Source organism: Protopterus annectens, chromosome 6.part0 (genome assembly GCF_019279795.1).
Source record: "Protopterus annectens isolate FY-2018-M chromosome 6.part0, PAN1.0, whole genome shotgun sequence".
Taxonomy (NCBI): domain Eukaryota; kingdom Metazoa; phylum Chordata; order Ceratodontiformes; family Protopteridae; genus Protopterus; species Protopterus annectens.
In genome coordinates, this window is record NC_056737.1 from 189,014,979 (window position 1) to 189,034,535 (window position 19,557).

At 39.7% G+C, this 19,557-nt stretch overlaps 1 protein-coding gene across 1 annotated transcript in view; it reads right to left on the reverse strand.

Moving 5' to 3' along the window:
• Window positions 1-19,557, reverse strand: part of NEK9 (NIMA related kinase 9) — a 1,697,515-nt gene that overhangs the window by 59,118 nt on the left and 1,618,840 nt on the right. Inside the window, exons 21-22 of the mRNA XM_044073912.1 lie at window positions 16,623-16,826; window positions 10,058-10,111 (exon numbers count right to left, since the gene is read on the reverse strand). Coding sequence (XP_043929847.1) covers window positions 10,058-10,111; window positions 16,623-16,826 — 258 coding nt within the window. The remainder of the gene's footprint in view (window positions 1-10,057; window positions 10,112-16,622; window positions 16,827-19,557) is intronic.

Consider the following 19,557-nt stretch of genomic DNA (forward strand, 5'->3'; position numbering starts at 1 on the left):
TAGTAGAAGCTTGCTTCATCTGCAGAAGTTCAAAATACATCTTTTTTTGTCTCGGAGACCTCCCATTTAAAATGCTCTCTCATCAATGTAATGGTATCCCCAAAAGAAAATTCTTCTCCAGAAGAGTCAGGACTAAGAGTGTCTTCTTCGAGGGTAGCAAAATCATTGGGGGTGACTCAATTTGGGAACTACAAATCAGGGATTCGTCTGAGGAAGAGGGTTCTTCCTCAGAGTCTTCCAAGGGCTGCATGGGGGGGGGGGGGTACAACTGGCTGGGGCTCCCGAGATTGAAGGGGCTGGAAGGCTCTGAACAAGTGCTGTGAAAAGGCTTCCCATTGTGATGTAGATTCTGTAGTTCTGTGCTTTTCTTTTTGTTTCTTTTTTATGGAAACAGGAGAAGTAGTCGGTCTGGGAGCCGATGCCAGGCTGGATGGTAAAGCAGCAGAAGGTCCCTCCAATGTCACGAGCCATGGTTCCCCCTCACCATCAGGGCCTGATGGTTGAATAACCTCAGTGGACGTACTCTGGGTTTCTTCTGAACTGGCTTCCGCCACAGTTCCCAGTTCTAGCAGTAAAACCAACACCCAATGAGACCCTGGACTATCATCCGCATCGAGAGTCTCACCAGACTCCTGAGGTGCAGCATGGGCGTCCTGCCTAACTTTTTTGGCCATCTTCCGTGGCGGCTCCTTGAAGGTACCTATCCCGCCTTCCATACCTGACGCTAAATGGAGTCTTTTTGATTCTATAAATATAAATTTAAAGCAGCCAGATGGCTTCTCAAAGTACTGGGAACAAAGGACTGGGCAGATGTTACAAGACTTGTAGTTGTGGCCTGCCCCTAAGCAAAATAAGCACCTGTAGTGTGTGTTCTTGTGTGGAATCTGTCTTCCACAAGCACACTTTCTCCTTCCTAGCGGACATGTATGTCTGGAATACAAGAAAGAAGGTGTAATCAAAAATCCCAAAAGGGTACTTAGCTTGAATGTGGACAGCCAAAGGCAAATGAACAACTGGACTCCGCGAGCTGGTGACTGGACGTCTGTAGATCACGGCGGCAGGAAAGTTCTGAATTGGGTAAGCCCAGATGTCACATATATAGCCGACATAGGTTTGTAGCTCTGACATGCAACGTCACACATACCCCTTATTCAAAGACTTTGGTATACTGGCCGCATGTCAGGTACTGCAGGCAGTGACCCCCCCCCCCCCCACTATTATGAATACGGCAACATGAGAATAGTAGGACATATTGCTGTTTTATGACTACTTTTAAACAGAGTCACTACACTAAGTCCTCCCAAAATGCAGAAAAGTACAGTTGTATAAAATCTCATCATAACAGTATATGTCCTTCTCCTCACTGTTTCAGCATTCGTCACCTAGGGGATCTCCTGTCAAGGTTAGCCCAACATCCGGCCAATATACTAAAGCCTTCAGCTCTTTCAGGAGCCATAAGTCATATGTGCGCTCCCTGTACACGAAGTAGGGCATAAACGTGATGTACTGAAAAGGCCCCAGGAGAAACAGAATACTCTCAGGGACAGAGAGGAACAAGTGCATCCAGAAGGGAAAAGGGCCCCTCAGCCAGGAGGGCAACCAGAACACAGGGCAAGAGTCAGGACAGAGGGGTAAGGAGGGAGGGACAGAATATAGCAACAGTGAAGAGAAAATCTACTGTTATGGTACGATTTTACACAACTGTACTATGTCCTTCTATATCACTGTTGCAGTGTTCTTTACCTAAGGGAAAGTACAAGAGCTCAAGAAGAAGCCTGGGAGGAGGAAGAACCCTCCATGAACACATGCAGAATAGCAAAGCCTGTTATGAACCTGGACATATCAAACTTGTAATGTTTAGTAAAAGTATGGACAGAGGACCAAGTAGCAGCCTCAAGGAATAGAACTGTATTCAGATCCTTGAAAAAGGCATTTGAGGAGGCAACTGCCCTAGTAGAATTTGCTTTTACATATGAGGAAAGACATTTGCCATGAAAATAATAAGAAAAGGAAATGGTCTTAGAAATCCAAGAGGGGATGGTTTGCTTAGAAACCAGCAAACCCAATGTCCTGGGATGAAAGGAAACAAAAAGCTGCTCAGATCTGTACAAAATTTTAGTTTTATCTAAATAATATCTGAGCTGTTTGTGTAAATCCAAGATGTGAAGAACCTTCTCACTTGCAGACTGTGGAGAAGGAAAAGAGGAAGGATGACTAGACTGATTAAAGGAGAACTCACTGACCACCTTAGGCATAAAAGGAGGATTAGTATGATGCGACACCCTGCCTCTAAGAAAAACTCAAAAAGGAGGAGCAGCCTCGAGAGCCTGAAGTTTAGACACTTTCTTGGCTGAAGTAAGAACCAAAAGCAACGCAGTCTTCCAAGTACAATGTTGCAAAAGGAAGCAGCAGGTACAAAATGAGACTGGGTCCATTTCTCAAGTACAAAACTGATGTCCCAAGAAGGCAGAATAAGCTTCCTGGGAGGTCTGATATGAAGGATGCCTTTCTTTAAGGAATTGTTTGATATCAAATCTAGAGACCAGAGGAGGATTTAATGGCAGTCAAGCAGAAATTGCTGACAGGTGAGCATTTAACTGAAAAATATGCCAACCCAACATTGGGCTGATCACACAAACAAGAGAAAGCCTGAGGGATCGCGGCAGATAGGGAATCCTGATGGCAAGAGAGGCAGCAAACAGGAAATCTTTTCCTTTTGGATATATAGAATTTTCTGGTATTGGGTTTCCTGGCCTCCTGTAGAACCCAAAGCTATTCTGCATGTGTTCATGGAGGATTTTTCCCTACCTTCCTCCTCCCAGGCTTGCACTTGTACTCTCCCTTAAGTAAAGAACACTGCAACAGTGATATAGAAGGACATAGTACAATTGTGGAAAAGCTTACCATAACAGTACATGTCCTTCACTGCAGTGTTGCAAAACTCTGTCTTCCACAATGTCAGCTGAAGAGTGGACAGGTGAGGATGGGCAAGAGATCCACTGTCTTGAGTGAGAAGATCCACCCAGTGAAGCAACTTGTGGAAATTGCCTCTGGTCAAACAACATTTTGGGAAAGTCCTGCCTAATCTTGTGTAGAACTTGATACAACAGAGGAAGGGAAGTGAAAGATTACAGAAACACCCCCTTCCAAGAAAAAGACAGGGCATCCTCTTTTCAAGCCAGAGGACTTGGTACACTGGAACAGAATAGAGGAAGTTGTCTGTTTGGAGGGAAGGTAAAAAGATATACCTGAGGAATATCCCACCGATGGACAATGTCTAGGAATACATCTCTGTGAAGCATCCATTCATGAGCTTGTGTTCTGGACCTGATCAAAGAGTCTGCCACTAAATTCTGCTCTGAGGGATTGTAAACTGCCTGAACTATCACTTGATAATGGACAGCTATTCTACCTATTCCAGGGAGAGCATTTGAGAAGGCCAACCCAGTTAGCTTCTGCTCCTCCTTTCCCCCTTTCCACTTGTTCAGAACTCATTGTAAGCACTAAATAAGCTACAAATTACTACAGCACTCAACTTTCCACACTTGTCTAGAGGAAAACAGTTTTTAGTACTTAATAAATAAGCACCTATCCAGGCATGTCTAAGGGTCAGCTCCCGGTGTTTTCTCCTGTCTACCTGATGAATCTGAGCATCTTGGGGCAATGCAGCAATTGCCTTATGTACACAGACAACCCACTCCTCCTACCACCCAACACTACAACCTGTGAGAGATGCACTTGTATAACCAAACTGGAAGCAAAGCTCTCTTCACCCAAGACTGGACTAGACAGTCAAGAGGAGAAGGTAAACACTTGCACCATACCACAATCATCACATAGTCCCTCAAAACCTACACCACCAAAACACACACATAGAAACACAAAACACACACCTACATTCACGGAGGCTTTAAAAAAAATCTACCCAAGCAACAGGGACCTCCAAAGCAGAAACGCAAGCAACCTCCACCCCCCAACACAACCCAAACGACAACAACCCACAAACTCAGTGTGCCACTCAACCACAGGCCATAAGGCATAACAACGTACCCGACACTCTAGTCATAGGTGACTCTATAGTCAGGCACACTGATGTTCCACTCACCAGACTACACAAGGAGAAAGTTACTGTCAGGTGCCAGGATTCGCCACATAACGCATGCACTCAGGTCACTCCAGAACAAGTACAAATATGACTCTGTCATTGTCCATGTTGGTGTGAATGACCTGAGATGTACCTCCCTGGACTACATGAAAAGAGGCATGGAGGAGCTTTCTGATCGTGTAGCCCAGGCGGGTATGACCCTAGCCTTGAGTAGCATCCTGCCATGACCCAGAATGATACCACAGTACTAGGACAAAATGATTGACTTCAACAATTGGCTAAGCTTCTGGTGTCATTCTAAGGGGATCCAGTATCTGTCTGCCTGGGATGACATGATTGACAAACCACGATGCTTTGCCAGAGATGGCCTGCACCTGTCGCCTTTGGGATTCTGAATACTGGCTAAGGCTCTTGCCACCCCTATAGGGCCTTTTTTAGACAAGATTCAAATGACAAATTCACCACCGAAACAGGTATAAGCAAGCAAAATCTGAGGGTAATGCTACTTAATGCTAGAATTCTAAACCTCAAAATGCACTCACTCGAGGCACTCCTTAAAATGGAGAACATCGACATCTGTGCAGTGACAGAGACCTGGTTCAAGGCTCCAGACATCACCCATGCATTACCAGGCTGTAATTCATACCACACCTTTCGGCCACCTAACCTGGACCGAAGCACTAAAGGCGGAGGCGTGTCTATATTCATTAAGGATACCCATACCTCCAGGCTTGTTTGTTCAGCATAATGCATCTGAGATTATCCAAGTGCAACTAACTCTGGGCAAGACCGCAATGCAAATTGTAGCTTGCTACAGATCCCCCACCATGCCCCAGGATTCCGACTCCTCATTTCTTGATACACTGGAAAATATTAGGGTACAACCTAACACCCTAATAAAGGGCGATTTCAACTACCCCACCATTAACTGGGAAAACTACTCATGTACCAACTCTTGTGCTCAACGTTCTCTGGAATTCATAAATTCCAATGCCTTGGATCAACTTACCCACACCCCCACCAGGGGCAGCAATATCCTAGACCTGGTCATTACCAAGATGGGCAATCGGTGTTCCATAAATTCCTCGTTGGTCCAATTCAACCACAAGCAAATCACCCTAGACATCCACATCTCACCCCCAACCCCCATTAGGGAAACCACCGTAAAAAATTTCTCCAAAGCCAACTTCATGCTTCTTAAGTCAGAAGTGGCAAACTTCACTACACCCATGCTGACGGACAATAGAGATATGACTGCTGAATCCTATACAATTGTACTTTATAAGCACTTACACGAGTGCATGGATCGTGCAATCCCTAACAGAACCAAGATGCTATCCTCCAAAAAAAGGAAGCCAATCTGGTGGTCCCCTGCTATAAACAAACTCTACAACAGAAGAAAGAAACTGCTGCAAAAAAGAGCAAAATCCATGATTGGAGGAACTCCGTGGTCAGCCTCAGTAAAAAGCTGAGATTCCTCATAAAATCCTCCAAAGCTAGTTACGAAAACAAAATCGCCACTGATTCTAAAGAAAACCACAAAACATTCTATAGCTATGTCAAGAATCTCAATGGCAACACTCAGATCTGCTCTGAGTTACAGCACAAAGGCACTAAATATACAGAACCAACTGATATTGCCAACATCCTGGCAGATAGGTTCAGTGCTAACTTTACCCCTGTCTCATCCCCTAAAGGGCCTATCTCTATACCGGAAGAATGCAAAGTACCTGTAATCACAGCTGCACAGGTAAAAAAACAAACTCTTCAAAGCCAAGAACACAGCATCAATGGGACCTGACAACATCCCAGGCTGAGATCTACATGAACTACAGAACGAACTGGCACCCCACCTAAAGTACCATGTTCAATCATAGCCTCACCTCAGGCTTTGTGCCCATTGAATGGCACACCGCAACAGTTATCCCACTCCACAAAGGGGGAGCCACAACAGACCCCGGGAACTACCGCCCCATTAGCCTGACGAGCCTCATCTGCAAGGCCATGGAATGTATCATCATGGAACTCATAAACAAAGACATTGGAGATCTCCAAACTCTGGACACCACACAGTTTGGGTTTGTAAAAGGCAGATCATGTCTCCTAAACCTGATAGACTTCTTTGAAGTAGTCACCAAAGACATAGATGAGGGTAAGGTGGTTCACACAGCCTATCTAGATCTCGCCAAGGCGTTCAACACCATCCCCCACTCTGGAATTATAGATAAACTCACTAAACTAGGTATAAATCCCTACATCACAAGATGGGTTGCCAACTGGCTTACTGACAGAACCCACACTGTGAAAGTAGCAGACTCCAAATCAGAATTCAGACCAGTGACAAGTGGAGTACCACAGGGTTCAGTCCTGGGTCCTCTCCCGTTTGGTATCTACTTCTCTGAAGTACAGGCTAACACAGAAGGTCTTTGGCTAACTAAATTCGCAGATGACTGCAAACAAGGAGCCATAACTGAAACTCCTAACGATGTGAACATCCTACAAAAGGGCCTCACTGAGACAGATGCCTGGTGTCAAAGACATGGTCTCAAGCTCAATGCCAAAAAATGCATTGTCATCCCCTTTGGTAAAAATTCGGTACCCATGAACTACCAGTAGTCTAACACCGAAAGTGTGATAAGAGACCTTGGGACACAGGTGGACAGTAGTCTCTCCTTTGATAATCACATCGCCACAGTGGTCAGGAAATTCTTCTACGTGGCACACCTCATCACAAAAGGTTTCTCATCCAGAAAAAAAGAGGTCATTGTTCCCCTCTACTCATCACTCATTAAACCTATTATAGAGTACAATTCCCCTTTTAGTATGTACCTCACAAGACATCTACAACAACTGGAAAGGCTGCAAAAATACCTCACAAAGAGGATTACTGGCCTCAAACAGATGCCTTACGCAGACCGTCTCAAAAAACTCCAGCTTTACTCCGTCGCATATCGCCTACTTGGAGGCGATCTCTGCCTAACATACAAAGCTATGTCAAACCCAGAGCTGTTGGACATGCTCCACTTAAAGAAATCCGAATCCCTCTGAGCTACATGCTCTAGGGACCTAAACTTGTCACCACAATAAACAGAACATGCTGGAGGGATAGATTCCTGTCCCAGAGACTTCCCATACTCTGGAACAGACTACCTATCTATTGTCAAACAGAGCTCCTCATTAGCACTCTTCAAGAAAAATCTTGATGATTGGGTGAGTAATAGGAAATTCACCCCGGGGATCACTTCTGTGGTTCTGCTCGACAGGGGCACAGGAAAATAATTTTCTTGTGTGGCGAAAGCCAGGGCACCTTTTTGGCTAGGCTTGTACAGGCCCTAGGGCCAATAGCCTAGTACCCTACCTATGAACCTATGAACAAGGGATAACTGGCTATGCTTAAAATTGCTCACAAGGGCAGTTAGCTTAGTTGTTGTTGTGTCTTTCGGCTTTTCCCGATTAGCGGTCACCACAGCGGAACTCCGGTCCGCTAATGATTGGCAGTAGATTTTTACGTGCCGAGTTGCTGGCCCTGACGCACAACCTTCAACGAAGGTACGCCCATTCACGTACATCCCCACACAGAAGACGCTCTAGCTGAGAATCGAACAGGACAACGTCTTACTGTGAGGCGACAATGCTATCGCAGCACTAGCACCGCAGTCTCAAGGGCAGTTAGCTTAGTACTAATCTATAAACCTATGAATCTATGAACCTATGAATAAACTTATAAACAGATTGACTACCACACTCATACATGTTAACACTCTGGCTGTTCTCTCAAAATGGCAATGCTGCCTGCACATGCTCAGTATTTATATGCACATGTTACATCTGGAAATGCTTCTTAAAGGTACATATACTTGCTCTGATCTACACCCCCCCTCTTTGAGAAATAGCCCATGTATGAAATGACAGTATTCAATGACATGCAATGTACAGAAATGATCTTTTGACATGCAATTATACAGAACCAGTTATTTGACATGCAATCATACAAAATTAGACATATATAAAACAATTTTGTCCAGGTTGCTGTGTATTTTACACTAGGTCTAGAAATATGAATTGATCATGTAACATAAAAGTCAGAACGGGATCTAGCAAAAGGGACCGTCTTCAAGGAATGTTCGACTTTGGGGACAACTGGGTCATCAGGAAAGGGAATGGATATTTCGACACATTCTTCGATACGAACATTGTCAGGGTTGCTCTGAGGTCTACAGACTGTATCACAGGTATGATGCTTTGATATCGCTTCTGATACAGGAAGATGTCTGCAGTTTCTCCTGTACTCTATACCCTCAGATTCCACTAAGTAGGATCTTGGCTTGGTACAAATACCACCCCCCCCCCCCCACTTGACCAACTCGATCAAAGCCTTTTGCTGTTTGCATCCTCATTGTCTCTCCTCCTTTTAACGGATGAAGAAATCTGCTCATTTTATAATAGCTGGACTTCTGAGAAGAACAGTTCTTAAAAAGTTGGGCTTTGATTGCTCTCTTGTTTTTAGCATTAGGCAACAACAAACTAGAACTGATAGGCAAGGTTGTTCTGGTTTGCCTAGATAGAAGTCTCTGAGCAGGCAAGCCAAGTTGATTGTCACAGTGTACATTTCTGAGATTGAGTAAATTCAAGAAGATATCAGTACTGTCACGCTTTGACCTCTCCAGTAATTGCTTTGCACTCTGTACTGCACGTTCAGCAAGACCATTTGACTGAGGATATTCAGGACTGCTAGAAACATGGATAAAGTCCACTCTTTAGCAAATCTCAAACAACTAACTGGTAAACTGAGAACCATTGTCAGAAATAACTATGTGGGCTACCATGGACTGAGAAATGACATTTCATCTTAGTAATAACAGCACTGGGTGTTGGGTTAGGTAGCAAATCAATCTCAAACCAGTTTGAGTAAGAGTCTACCAACACTACGTAATGCTGACCGTTCCACTACTGTTGACCAAGGTAGTTCAGGAATTTGGCTTAGCTTAAGTGGCTCTTTTTGCAAATGTGGCTTAGTACTGTTGTACACTGAACAAGAAGAAAGCACTTTATCAATGACTTTCACTAGAGAAGACCAAAATACTAGTCCTCTTGCCCTTCTTTTGGTAGAATTAGAACCTGGGGGACCACAATGTAAAATCTGAATGTATTCATGTTGTAAAGAAGTAGGAACAACAACTTTTGGACCTTTGAAAATGATACTATCTTCGATCAGCATTTCATCTCTGTATGAAAAGTAAGGTTGTACTTCTGGTGGTACACAGGACTGCTTTGACAGCAATCCTACACTGATGATGTGGTTGAGCTTTTTCAAAATTGTATCAGTTTTTGTATGATCTCTCAGCTCATCAAGTCTCGTGGAAGAAAAATTACGCACTTCCATGACATCAAAGTCAAACTCTTCTGCATCAAACTATTCCGTTGTATTTCTGGGTGATCTGGATAAGGTATCAGCCAGATTAAGAAGCTTATCCCTTGTATAGATCATTTTGAAGTTATACTTTTGCAATTTGAGCATCATTCTTTGTAGTCTTACTGAAGCGAAATGCATAGGCGTCTTTAAAATAGTGAATAGAAGTTGATGGTCAGTTTCTATCTGGATTGCTTGGCCATAAATATAATCATGGAACTTCGAACATGCGAATACAATTGTCATAAGTGCCATTTCAATTTGATCATACTGCATCTCAGTTTAGGTAAGAGTTCTAGATGCACAGGCAACAGGTCTGCCCTCTTGAAGAATAACTGCACCAAGACTGAACTTTGAAATTTCTTTGATGACCACTGAGGGAATATAAAAGAAAACAACTATTCCCAGGAAAGGAAATTTATTTACACATTAACTTTGATGGTAAGCACGCCTTTAGAAAAAAAAACAGTTTTCAAAAATTCTGTAAATAAACACATTCTAATAGAAGTACAAAACTGCCTTTTCTAAGAGTCATTTGTCACCTGTGTCTGTATCCAATGCATCATCTCATCTTGCTTGGCCACAGTCTGCTTAAGCTGTTAAAAAAAAAAACGGCAGGGTAAGAATGGGGTAAATACAGGTGGTGGATGACAAACTACAAAAGTATTAAAAAAATAACACATCTATGCTGCTTCTATGTACCTCAACAATCTGTCACAGACTTATGTCTGTATTTTTTTTTAAACCTCAAATGGCAAAATGACTTACTGACAGGGCTACAGCTCAACAGGGAATGGTGATCTCAATCAATTCTACAACAACACTGCAAAATAGTCAGATATGCGTCATGCTTCCTGACTGTTCCCATATACATTTCTCTTTACCAACACCAAAATACTAAAAAGTCTCACTTTACATATGAAAACGAAGATGGGAAAAAAAGACCGATGGAAGAAATCAGACCTGAATCTACTGAATACATCAATGGACTACAATTAGTTTCTCTACATCTCCTTGTTCACCTGTCCAAGTGTGAAACCTTTCTGCTGGCTTGTAATGCACTACTGCCTCAGGTAATATACTCCTTTATCCTAACACCATCATCGTAAGATACTGTTTCTTCAAATCTGTCAAGATATTCCTCTTTCAGTTGCCACTTGTGTCCCTCTACTTTCCAATCCTTCTCAAACTCATCTTCGCCTTTTGCCCTCTAGAAGTGACATGTAACTTAACTGGATGCACCCAGTACTTAATTCTGGTCACTAAGGTAGCAGTCAAACTCTTTGAAAAAACAATCTCACCAAAACTGCAATTGACATTAATTACAATGCATTTTTTGTAAGGGGCAAATAATATGTGGGCGTCTGCCACCCACTTTACCTGCATAAGTTAACTCCATGGCTGCTCTGCCATAAAAAAAAGAAAAGAAAAGAAAAAAATACCCCGCAAGGGAGAAAAAAATGTGCAAACAATTGCAATATGACAGTATAGCTGACAAATGCAGACACATTTTGAGACTTACAGATCTGGGGAGTTGTACTGGGGTGGCTGTACTCTTCCAGTTATAATTCATGGAATGGTACAGCTCTCATTGAAGTATGATGTTCCTTTCCATTTTAGTGCATGTGTAACACTGCCCAGGAGTTTAAACTTATTTTCATTACATTAGATTCTCCATTCTCCTCACAATTTACATAAGAATGCACTGCACTCTTTCTACTAGCCTAATTCCGTTCCACTTTAGAGCTTTAAGAACCAGGCTCAGTATTCAATATGTTGCCATACTGTCATTAAGTCTTAACCTATTTTCTCCAGAATCAAGAGGCCTCCAAAACTGATACATTTTAATATCAAAAATATTAACTTATAAAACAAAATCCTCCATAGAACAAGACTGGTGAATAACCTCACTTTGACATAAACACAAATAAATGTAAAGATGACTCCAACAGCTGTAGTGATGAATCCTTTCCAAAGGTTGACAAAAACTGCTGTAAGTAGAAGCAAATTAGCTGCAAACAAGTTAGTTTAGACTAAGTTAGGGATATCAGCTTGAACCAGTCACTATAATCTTCATAAACTTTACATCATTGTTCTAAGATTAAGACTCTTACAAATCAACGCATAATACAAAACAAATTTCTCATAGTTTCAGAAGATTTATGCAATTTGTGTGAAGGGAGGGGAGATGAAGAAAGCAAAAACGTCACTAACTGTCTTTCCTCAAACTGGCAGCGTCCCTTTCAGAAAGTTCTGCCATTAACTGCATAAACAAACCTAAACTGCACTCTCAATGGGAAGCTTTGTCACCCCTCCTCCTCTCCATATCACTAATAGTCGTAGTACCAACCTACCCAAAGTCAATAGCCAACAGTGGGATGGGTTAATATTCTTCAGATTTTTTTCTCAATTATCTTTATTGAAAATGTTAACAACAAAACATTAATATATGACAATAAAAATATTATAAAACAAATATACATATCTAAAAGAACAATAATAAACAACTAAAATAAGTATTTACAATGGTGTCTACTATAAAAACAAAGCTTTTTAAACAGAAAAAGAAATGTGTAAGTGTGATAAGAGTAGTTGCTAGTTAATTATTAAAGTCTGTTTATCCAGCACTTCTTTGAATTTCAACCATATATTACATGAAGAGGTGATTCTTGATGTTCTTGTCTTGATTGTGACAAGTTCAAGATGACAAACTTCAGTTGCCAAGTGTACAAATCCCTTAATAGTAGGAGTAGTCTGAGTCTTCCAGTTCTTGGGATGACTTTTCTTGATAATATTAAAACACTCCATAAAAGAGCGTATTTTACTTTCGTGACACACGTGGGAATAGGTGTATTAAATAAAGTAAGAGATTTGATCAGCATAAATTTATCATTAAAAACAGACTGTAAGATACAGAATTCATATTATCCCAATATGTTTTAAGTTTTATACAATTGTAAAACATATGCTGCCAGTCAGCTTTAACATTTAGCATCCTATGTCTTTATTATACACCAGTTCAACTTTATGTGGTGTGATAAAGGTTCTATGTAAGAACTTCTAAGAGAATATCCTCCACCTCAGGGATGAAGTACTTTGTTTTGAAGACTGGAGTATTAGTTTTTTATCATCTTCACTAACAAGTCTAAATTAATCCCAATAGCTTTCTCTGTGACATACTGTTGATTTCTTAAGTACCTTATATAGTTTAGATAGAAGTCCCTTTTCAGTTATATTCTGGTGCATTAGAATAATTGGTAAATGAATGAATGTGGGGAAAGAATTTCTAACGACTGGTTGCATTAGATTACTTTTATGTTCAACTAATTGTCTGCAATTTAAAATTTCTAATCACATGCCTTTGCTTAGCTGAAACATATTAATGATATGGTCAACATCTTGTAACTTCCCATTGCCTAGTAACTGATACCAGTATAACAGGTTTTTGTCTTTAAATGTAGCCACTGTTGTTAAATTACATGTATTAATACTATTTTGAGTACAGTCAATTGGAAATACAAATAAAATCTGTGTTTTATATTCAGGGATCCTGAAAAAGAATTTTTTAAAGAAAGTTGTTACTGTATTAATGTAGTAAGAGTTAACTGGGTTGTTTTTGTTGCTGCATAATAGTCTTTTACTAGTCAATGAAATTTATTAATAGCTATTTTACTTTGATATTGGATTTACACCAAATATCTCCCTGAATATCTTTTCCATTTGGCCTTATAATTGTTATTTAACCAAGAAATTATTGTCTTAACAATTGAGGATAAGGAATATAATTCTAAATCTGCAAGACCAATACCACATGATGTCCAATCTCTAATGTGACGGTTTATACTCTCTTATATTTTTTGGGAATGGGAGGGTTAAAGATTGTATTATACATAAAATTTTAGGAAGGATAATCATGTTAATTAAAGAGTCTCTTTTCCATAGTGAAAAAAATATTCCATTTATTAAGAGTTTAAGTTAAGGGTTGTTATATCTTTAATATTATCAGACAAGATTATTCTTAAAGTAAGTGATTTTTACCATCTTTCACAATATATTTATGTAATTTCTTATCTCTTTTATTAATATTATAATTAAGTGGTAGTATTTTAGCCTTATTCTTATCAAAAATGAGTTCCAATTTTGTCTGGAATATTTCTGTTGCTTGGAAAACTGCAATAAGAGAAGAACTGCAATTAGTTAAAGTTAATAGGGTGTTATCTGCAAATAATTGTGTTTTGGGGATTAAATCATTTATTAGTATGCCTTTGATGTTTTCATTTGATATTATATAATTTGCAAAAGGTTCCATAACACTGCAAAAAGCAATGGGGACAAGGGACAACCCTGTTTAATATATTTAGTAATCATGATTGATTGGGAAGTATATCAGCCTATCTTAAAGTATGCAAAGGAGTTCTCATACAGAAGTTTGATTAATTGTAAGAAATTGTTTGTAAAATTACAAGTCTCCAGTACTAATAGTAAGCACTACCAATTAACTGAATCAAATGCACTACTGATATCCATACTAACTAAAGTTATTTCTTTTTTGAATTACTATAATCGATTATTGATAGTATTCTTTTGACATTATCATAGGTGTTCCTGTTCATTATAAACCCAGTTTGATCATTGTTTATCAACAGTGGAAGAAATGGTTTTATTCTAGGGGCATAGATTGAGCTTGAATATTTTATAATCTACATTTAATAATAAAATTGATCTATATGAAGAACACTGTGTTGAGTCCTTGTCAGGTTTTAAAACTGGGGATATTAGGATATATTTCCAGGATGGTGGTACCTTTGTAAGTCCTTTAGCGTATTATTGAAAATACCTCTAGTAAAATACTCAAAGCATTCTTAGTCATCATTTTGTATAGTTCAGGTATTATACCATCATTCCCAGGTGCCATATTGGGTTTTAATTTATTAATTTGAATTTTGAGTTCAGACATTTATATAGGCTTGTCAGTTATTTTTATTTTATCATCTGACAGTCTATTTTTTAATAAATGTTTTAATTAGATCTTCTGTATCCATTGTCATTTTGTGTTGATTAATCTTATTAAAATGAAACCTGAAAACATCTATTTCAGTAACCTTCTTTCTACTACTAAAGTATAATTCTTTGATGTGGTTACATTTAACAATCATTTTTGTTTTAGTAGCCAATTTAAGCATAGATTTGGGTTTTATGAAATAATTACTTACTTTATTTTTTTTCTAACTCTATCATAGACTTATGTTATAAAATTTCTATTTACTGTTTACATTATGTATGTCTTCTATTTCCTTTTTGACTATCTAATTTTAAGTTATTAATTTTATCCTGTAAATCTATCAATTCTTTGTCCCATTATTTCGTTTTTTGTGCATACCAACTTGTAATTTTGCCAAAAAGATTTTCTGAAGTCTTAGTCAAAGATGATGCAATTTTAAATTGAACCTGTGGACTTATATTTTCAATGTGTCTTAATTATATTAATGTATACACATGTGCAGTGTGCAGTACAGCACGCTAAGGAAATTACTGTTGTTAAACCTCTTTCCACATTAGACTTTGTAGAATCTAATATCCACATGGTGCCTCTCCTATACTGCTAATATTAATATAACATACATTCCTATTGTACAAAATGACCAATTTACAGTGGTACTGTGCATTAATGAGGATTAAATTTATTCTGTTTGTTGCCTTCTTGATACATGCAGCAATGTTCACATTCTGATGTCTGTTAGTGATGCTTATATTCTGCAGCTTGCTGTATTCCTATACTGGTACCAATGTCTGTGTTCTGATGTCTATCTTATTCACTTGTCTTTGTTTAACTGGCAGAGGTCATGGCTGAAAAGGGAAGGTAGTTGGCAAGCCAGTCAATTTACCCAGTTAGCAAAGGAAAATAAATACATAAAGACAGAAGGTGTATGGCATCCATGTGAACTGTGCAGGCTTGAAAAGTAAGCTCTGATGCTAGTCTCAGGTAAACTTAGATTGTCTCATAAAGTTATTTTAGACAAACACTTCTCTAAGTAATTTTTAGTTAACCTTTTTGCATCAACAAGTTATACTTGAATTAAGTTCTGTAAAACTGCTAATTAAGCTTCGTAAAGTAGCAGGCCATCCTTAGGTCACTTCTCTACACTAATTTGCATGGTACTTCACCTTGCAACAATACACTACTGGAAAATGCAGGTTTAACGAAGAACTTTGCAGAGTCCAACCTGTCAGCTATGAAGAGTGCTTGATAATGCCACTCTTGTGGCAAACCAACATAGTGTTTGCAAATGCATTCCTACTAAATGTCTCTCCTATATTGCTCCTATCTTGATTGTCTCGCCACCATACTCAATAAGGTCCTGGTAAAATGATTACTACCTCCTATGCCTTTTATGATACCTCTTCATCCTTAAACTATTTTGCTCCTCAGATGGGTCTGTCAAGATGTGATAACCCAAACTTTCCTATCAAAAATGCTATGAAGCTAACTTGTACAGACGGCAAAAAGGGATGAGGCTCTGACTAAATCCCAGGCAACCTGAGGTTTGATGGTTGACAGGCAAGGAAGGATACCCCCCCCCCCAAGAAAAAATAAAAAAGCTTTGAAGGTTGTCAAATTAGTATCATAAGTTATACACACTGCTTCTGAATTGTGCTAGTACAAAAAGGGACCAATTAAAATGCACATACCAATTAGGCCTATCACTGTTGCCTTTGTAAGAGGAAGAACAATGAGGCATCGGATGAAATGGAAGCACCCATTTGTACTTTTAGTGACAACTCACAATGTAAACAATGTTTGTACAAATGATATGAAATTAAAGTTTCATAAGTACACAATTAGTTACTGCAAATTACATCACCCCTTTACTTGTGCTGTAACTAGTGTAAATAAGATTTTGCATCAGAAACAGCACTGTGATGTTCACTGTGATTTTCATATGTAATCACTATGTACAATTTTCTTAACCACAGGATTGTAACTTATGCTGTCTTTTACTTGTACTGGAGCCTTTCCTTCTGGAACACCACTGAAAATGGGCCTGTTTGAGCTGCACATTCCAAATTTAATACAATACAAAAAAAACAAACAAAAAAAATTGTTACCTGTTTCATCTCTTCAACTTCATTTGCCAGCCTTTGGAGCTCTATCCTGAGACAGCTGTTTTCTTCTTGCAGCTTCTGCTGATGCTCCTCGAGCTGAAACACTGACAGTCTCAGTCCCTTTACTTCCTTTTGCAAGGCTTCACACTGACAAGCAGAGTGCAGAACGTCTGTATCATTCAGCATACCTTCATCACTACAAGTTACCTGTGACAATGAAGAAAGGAAACCACATATGACTAACTGTATTTGTCATGACAGGATTAATTACATGTAGAATACTACAAACTGTATGTAAAATACATGCACAGACTTTTATTTTGAATCACATCTCTGCATCTAACAATATGCATCTTCTGACTGAATCATCTCTACAGTTTGTGTTCCTTATTCTGATACCATCAAGAATGGTTGAAAACAGTATGCACACAAAATCAGTAAAGAGCAAACAGACAGGACAGAACTTCTTAAAGCTTAGGTAAGAGACGAGCAATGCAAGAAAATATTTAGAACAGAAGAAGATGGCATTGAATAACCCGGCAGAAAAGGTGCATCAGTTTATTTAAAGTGCATTTCAAATTAAACATGTGAGAGAAAGCAAGCAAACGGGGGAACAATGACCCTCTTGGCATATGGACAAAACTTTCAAGAGATACCATGAGAAAAGCAGTGAGTGTTTAATAGTCCTGTAGAACATAAGCACCCTCTCTGTTGAGTAGCCAGCAAAGGAGCAGAAGACTTTAAAATGTCTACCCAAGAGAGAAGCATCAGGGCTAGCTGGGTTTTAAGTAGCCTAGGCAACAGGGGAGACAATGCAAGCAGAAAAACAAGCAGATGGAAGAGCACAGTGCTTTGCAGTGCTGAAGAAAGTGACAACTCCATGGAGACAATATTCAGAAGAAAAACATACTGCTCTGAAAGGCCTAAAAGGTAAATAAGCATTCTTCTGTTTAAAGTGGCCAGAAGGAAAGCAGCAGAGGGGCTTTATCTAGCAGCCAGGCCAAGTGGGCTTTAAGTATCCCAGGTGATCAGAAGGAGATGGCTAGACAGGGACAGAGATGCATAGAGCTTTTAGTGCACAGTGAAAGGACTAGTCCTGTGGGACAGCACTCAGGAGTCCATAACAGACAGGAGGAAGGCTCTGAATAATCCAAAGTGTCTTCTCAGTTTGAACAATCAGCAGGAGTGGAAGACAGGTTTTTAATCACTCTGACGACTAAGTATCCAAGCGCAAAACTCCTCTTCTCTGTCCCCCACAATGGCTTTCAACGATTTGCTTCCTGCAGCTTGCCATTAGCCCTCCTATCTGGAATCCTTTTCAATCCTTTAAGCGCTCTCCCTACAAGACCTCTTCAGTGTTCTGTTTTTTTTTGCCAATGTCCTTCTCTTATTGTTCACTGTCCTTCTTGCCTACTCCTTTCCTGTTCTAGCTGTTGTGTTAGATATTAAGTGACCACCTCAGGTTCTTTCTCCACTTAATCACTTATCAGAAATATCTGCACCTGTTTTTTTCCACTTTGGTCCACTTTTCCTTGTCCTCATCATTTTATGGCTATACTCTCACCTCTCCATTCTCCTTACTATGTGCTACCCAATTTATCTGCATCTCCTCTGACAACTTCTGCCCATGTCCTCCTACTTCTCTGCATCTCTTCTCTTCCTCTACATTTTGTTATTTCGTCCCTGATCCCACTCTATTCCCCTTCACGTGACTATCCAGCCTACTTGTTTTGCTAGCTCAAACATTCTTAACATAAATCTTTTCCCATTTTCCTGCAAACCCCACAGCTCCTGATACTACAAAGTTTCCTGAGTCACAGATACCCCACATATTGAGCACCTCACAAAATTCTCTCCCACTGTTCTTATCCAGCCTGTGCTTCTCCTTTAATGTTGCCCCATTCTTGGACCCTAACTTTTTCCTTTATTTTTAATTATCCCTTGTGTTAAGGGGAATTCAATGTTCTATGATCTCATTCACTGCATGTGGAGATTAGACTTGGTCCTTTAGTACACCAATTTGCTCTAACAAGTGAAAAGGCATAGTTCTTGCAAATAAAGAAAAAAAAATGATCTGGCACCTAACTTTTATAAGGACATAAAGATGCATGCTTGTGCAGCTTGCAGGAAACTCCAAATGCAGCTACTACATGGAGGAGCTGTCCATACTAAGGACAGTGGGATAGTATATGTGCTCCATCGTGACTGTTCCCCTCATGTATCAACTGATTAAGATAAAAATGAATTTAACAATTGGGCTCCCTCTTCAAAAGATCCATGACTGGGAAGTATCCTAAGAATTACAAACCCTGAAAACTTTAATGGTCAAAAGAGCCAGGTGGCAGTCAAGAGACATTTCCAAAGGGTGACTCCTGAAGTACTGAGGTACCTGAGAAGAGATGTGAAGTAAGGAGTTACAATCCAAGCAACAATGCATTATAAAGGTATGAACTGATGACAAAGTGAGCGCGGCACAGATGTCTGCAAAGAAGAATTTCTATTTATTAACTTGTTAACCTGATGAGGACTCTCTTCACAGCCATGACTCAGCCATATAACTTAGTTACAATACATCACACAGTTAGCACAGTAAACACAGCTATAATACTTTTGAAGCACTCACTGGAAGCTACCACAGATGTACTGTAGTGACTTCAGACAGCATTTTCCAAGAAGGGGTCGGCTGGCATGAGAAGAGGCCTGAAGCATGGAGTTAAGGTCAGATATGGTTACCTAAAACTGAAGGTTTCAGACTCTGAGATCCTACAAGCAGATGTGAAGACCACCAGGAAAGACATTTTTCAACAGACAAACTGCAAAACTTCCGTACTAGTGGAAATAGTAGATGGAAAAGCCAATCAATCATGACATTCAAGTCCCAGGGCACAGAAGGGGTTCTTCAAAGGCAGGTGGAGATGCAGATTTTTTTTATGGAACT